Raw genomic sequence first — 3,967 nt, forward strand, 5'->3', positions numbered from 1 at the left:
GGGTTTGTTGCTGTTCTCTTCTTCGACAGTCGTCTTCCAAGATTCAAATCAACAACGTAGTCTCCAACATTCAAATTAATATACCGCTGTTATAACAGAACATTTAAGGTATTCATATGTAGCCTATGGGGCAGCTCAATTGTCTTGTTATCGCAGCAACATGAAAATAAAATATGATTTTGGAACATATTTAGCTGTATAATATTCATAAATTTAAGTGCATAACATCTTTTAAATAGTTTAAGGAATATATATATTGTATATAAAATTATAAAAGCAAGTACGTAATGAATTGAAGATGCGTTTGCATGTATGTTATATATAGGGGGACTATAACATTATCAAATTTGGATCAAAGCAAGGAAGAAGAAGGAAACCACCAAAAAGAAAAGCCGTCCCAGAAAATGATATCCCCAAGTGATGGTAAGTAATTCATCAAATGGTGGATGGAAGACGCAAAAAATAAAAGGAAAAATCAAGGTGAAAGCCATAATTGAACTACTTGCAAAATCAAGGCATACTAGTATGTTTTCAACTGCCTATCTCTCTATCCATTTTCATTCTCTTTGCAGTAGGGGCGTCGGGAATACTATTGCCCCTGTTCTGGGAGGATGTATCATGTTGGTACGCACAATTGGCGCCATTCCTGCATCCCCTGGAATTGTTAAAGTAAATACAAGGTTTCATTATCCTCGGCTTCGAATCTCTTGACCTCGGGTTATTTATTACTTCTTGGTTGGGTCTTAACTGTTGATTGTATCGGTTATTGAACTTCTGACCTCCTACTTGACTTTCTCCTCCATGCTGTTGAATCAAGTTCTTGTAATAGTTTACATCCTTCTTTTGGGGAAGTTCCATTGCAAGTGAATGCGAAATTGGACATACACCAGGAACCGAACCATGTTTATTTGAGGCTCCAATTCCAACCCCATTTGACTTGCCGTAAAACGCTCCATCATTTTCTGTTCTACCGATGTGACCTGCAGATGGAGGCATGTCAAACGACGGTACCAAATTGATTGAAGATATAGGTAAGCTTTGTGCACCTGAAGCCACTCCATGTTCTGTAACTAATTTCTCAATCAATTTGGGGTTGCTGAGAATTTGGACGAGCAAGTCAGGATCAATCATGTTTCCATTTTCATTGCTTTGATTTGTTGCTGTAAAGGCAGCAGCTGTTGGTTTCTCATTGGTAGGAACACTTGAAATACTTGGCATACTGCAATTCAAATGAGGTAAAATATCCAACAACTGAGGCTGTAAACTAGTGGGGGCACCGAACGGTGCTAAGACATTCGATTGTGTTCCAATTGCCGCATCCTCGTCTTCAATGGGAGTGATGGGTATTTGAGGAGTTTGCTTATCATCATACTGACAGTTTGCCATGTCAGCTGAGACAGAAGGACTGCATAATAAGAAGGAAAGTTAGGGCCAGGGCAAATTAAAACTCTTAAGGGAAGCAGTTCTATAAAACCCACCCCCCTCAAATTAAAAGAAAAAGGGAAGTATCAAACTTTGTAGGAATTGCAGATGGGCGTGGATAAACAGCTTCAAGCACTCTCAGTTCTCTTTGGTTTTGAACATCTGCCTCTTTACTTTCCTCTCCGGCAACCACTTGCCAATTCAAGTCCAATACAAACTGTGGAAATACAAAATCGGCGTTGATGAAAATGCTGAGAGCAATAATTATAAATCAAACCAAAACGGAAATGGCCAAAAACTAAGTCTTTAGAGTTGTTACTCTGAGAGGACATCTCCATTTGACGACAAGGATATCTGTCAAGTTAATCTGCATTTGATCTGTAGAACGAGATCCTTCAAAGCCAGGAGGCAGAAAGTCATCCACAGTTGCCCCATTTAAATGTGATATAGAAGACGTTTTTGCTTGGAGGTGATCTTGAGCTCCCAACCCAACTTGTAAAGGTGATTCCTCTGATAGAAAGAGCCTTATCTGTTAAGAGAAGTATTTATATTTTCAGTTAGTACTGAAATCTCACATCAGACAAGAGTAACATCTCATTTCAGCTTGGCTCTACTTTGAATTGAAAATCTTAGGACTGAAGGCAGATGTCCCTTCATGTTGTAAGGAACCGTACACATACAAATGAGATGTCACAATTGGAACTTCTCCAAATGAAATTATATATTCTTTCAAATTATTTACGACTTGGGGAAAAGGGGATATACTGAAGACACTTTAGAGACACAATTATCCTACATGAAAAAGGAAAGGCAACAAATAACAAGCTTCTCTGATAACTACAAGCAAAAATTTGAAGTCAAGACTTCAGAACTTAACAAACATTATTAACTTAACATGCATTCGAAATTTCAATTTCGTACCCCAGTTATGTGTTATTTTGTTCTCTGTAGATCAGTAGATGAACATTAAATGAAAGGAATTGACAAGCCAGCGAAGTTTTTTGCAGCTATATATTTATTGTCGTTGAAATTTCTGAATGACCTAAAAATCAAAGTCTTTTACTACTATTCTTTCATATTCTATGTCTAACTTGCATAACATATTTCCAAACTCCATTGATTTTTATTCCCATAAAACCAGTTAGTAAAACCTAAACTAGCCATAAATACTACTGAAAGAGAATGAAAGAATTCCATCAATTTCATACTCTAAAAGGCTTCATACAACAATGCCCTCACCAAAAATGAAAAAGCACATTCGCAGTTATGCTTTGCAAGAACACTAATAATGAACTAGATTAACCACCAACTAGATTCAAATAAAATTCAAACACAGTTAACAGGTTTAAGAAAATAAAGGTCCATTTAACTTCAAAATTTTCCACCCTCATTTGCATTTTTCTATTTCAGCTAAAACGGAGCTCAAATATTAGGAATTGCGAAACTAAAAGAGCAATCCTTACCTGACAAAGGTTAACATCCGGTGCCCAAGTAACCCTTTTGGATTTGTGCAGTCCTCGCATACTGACAGATCGCAAAAATAAAATAATATTATAAATTAAAGATTAAAAAATCTCAAAAATCCGCCTTTTCCATCATCGATTCTGATAAAATTGATAAAAGAGTCCAATTCCCAAAATCACCGATTTTAGAATTCGATTTCGATCGATAAAAAAAAGGTTAAAACCTTAAGGGCAAGACACCACTGTCCCAAAAACAAAGGAGTCTCTCAGCCTTTGCATCAACTTACACGTTTCGAAAACCCTAATTTACATGAAAAACAAAGAAGTAATGGATTAAAAAAAACAGAGAGACCTAAATATGTGTCTTTGGAAGCAGAGAGATCCAAGGCAACCCTAGATCCTCTGGGTTTGCTTTGCTGCCTCGCCGTTTTCCTATCTAATTTTGTTTTTCCCCTAAATTTGTTTGTGTACTAGTTTCGTTTTAGGAGGCTTTCGGTTCTTAATTGTAGATTCTGTTGAGTGAAAGCTGGCACACGCGTTAGTTTGACGCGTGGAAGTGGGGGGGAGGTTGTGGAGTTGTATTGGACGCGCCCTGGGGATAGAAGTAGAGGAGGTTCTGACTTCTGAGCATAGTTTTGGTTTTCTGAAAATTTGAGTTTAACGATGAAAGGACTTAACACTTCATGAAAAATCTACACATTACAACAAATCTCATCCTTAATGTTTTTTTAGAGGAGATTAATAATCATGAAATTAGATAAAGATAAAGTAAACACTTGGTGCCGCCTGATCAATTTACGATATCATTTTTCACTTTTAAAAAAATTATCTTTTTGATATTGTTGATGTCTCATGCCACACCTGTTATTTTTAATAAAATATATTTTTTTTTCAATTTAAAAAAAATATTTTTTATTATAAAAGGGAGTTAGTTTGGTCCCTCAACCCCACACCTCAGTTCTTGAGTTTGAGGAAAAAAAGTTTTGAAATTCGTCCTCTTTCTTATACGAAAATTGCAGTTAAGTTTCTTCACTTGTATTTTAGAAGGTTAATGCTAATTATTTTAGCATTTTATTTTTTTG

General features: G+C 36.1%; 1 protein-coding gene across 6 annotated transcripts; it reads right to left on the minus strand.

Moving 5' to 3' along the window:
• Nucleotides 1–288: 288 nt before the first annotated feature.
• LOC107918010 (zinc finger CCCH domain-containing protein 6) lies at nucleotides 289–3,597 on the minus strand. Of its 6 annotated transcripts, none has more exons than XM_041087242.1 (6): nucleotides 3,238–3,597; nucleotides 2,886–2,946; nucleotides 1,742–1,951; nucleotides 1,515–1,639; nucleotides 1,047–1,405; nucleotides 289–980 (listed from the first exon to the last, which is right to left on the minus strand). In XM_041087242.1, exons 2-6 carry the CDS (start codon nucleotides 2,943–2,945, stop codon nucleotides 532–534), a joined length of 1,203 nt encoding a protein of 400 aa, XP_040943176.1. In that variant the 5' UTR covers nucleotide 2,946; nucleotides 3,238–3,597; the 3' UTR covers nucleotides 289–531. The 6 variants fall into 6 exon arrangements, with proteins under 6 accessions (XP_040943176.1, XP_040943177.1, XP_016702985.2 ...); XM_041087243.1 differs by having other exon boundaries at nucleotides 3,110–3,511; XM_016847496.2 differs by having other exon boundaries at nucleotides 289–1,405.
• Nucleotides 3,598–3,967: the final 370 nt, after the last annotated feature.

Source organism: Gossypium hirsutum, chromosome D01 (genome assembly GCF_007990345.1).
Source record: "Gossypium hirsutum isolate 1008001.06 chromosome D01, Gossypium_hirsutum_v2.1, whole genome shotgun sequence".
NCBI classification, from domain to species: domain Eukaryota; kingdom Viridiplantae; phylum Streptophyta; class Magnoliopsida; order Malvales; family Malvaceae; genus Gossypium; species Gossypium hirsutum.

Excerpts from the sequence above, each read along its gene's own strand:
- LOC107918010 (XM_016847496.2), bottom strand. The coding sequence starts at position 2,945 with ATGCGAGGACTGCACAAATCCAAAAGGGTTACTTGGGCACCGGATGTT. Across the intron at positions 1,952-2,885 it reads CGGATGTTAACCTTTGTCAG|ATAAGGCTCTTTCTATCAGA; the intron begins GTAAGGATTGCT and ends TTCTCTTAACAG. Across the intron at positions 1,406-1,514 it reads CCATCTGCAATTCCTACAAA|TCCTTCTGTCTCAGCTGACA; the intron begins GTTTGATACTTC and ends CTTATTATGCAG.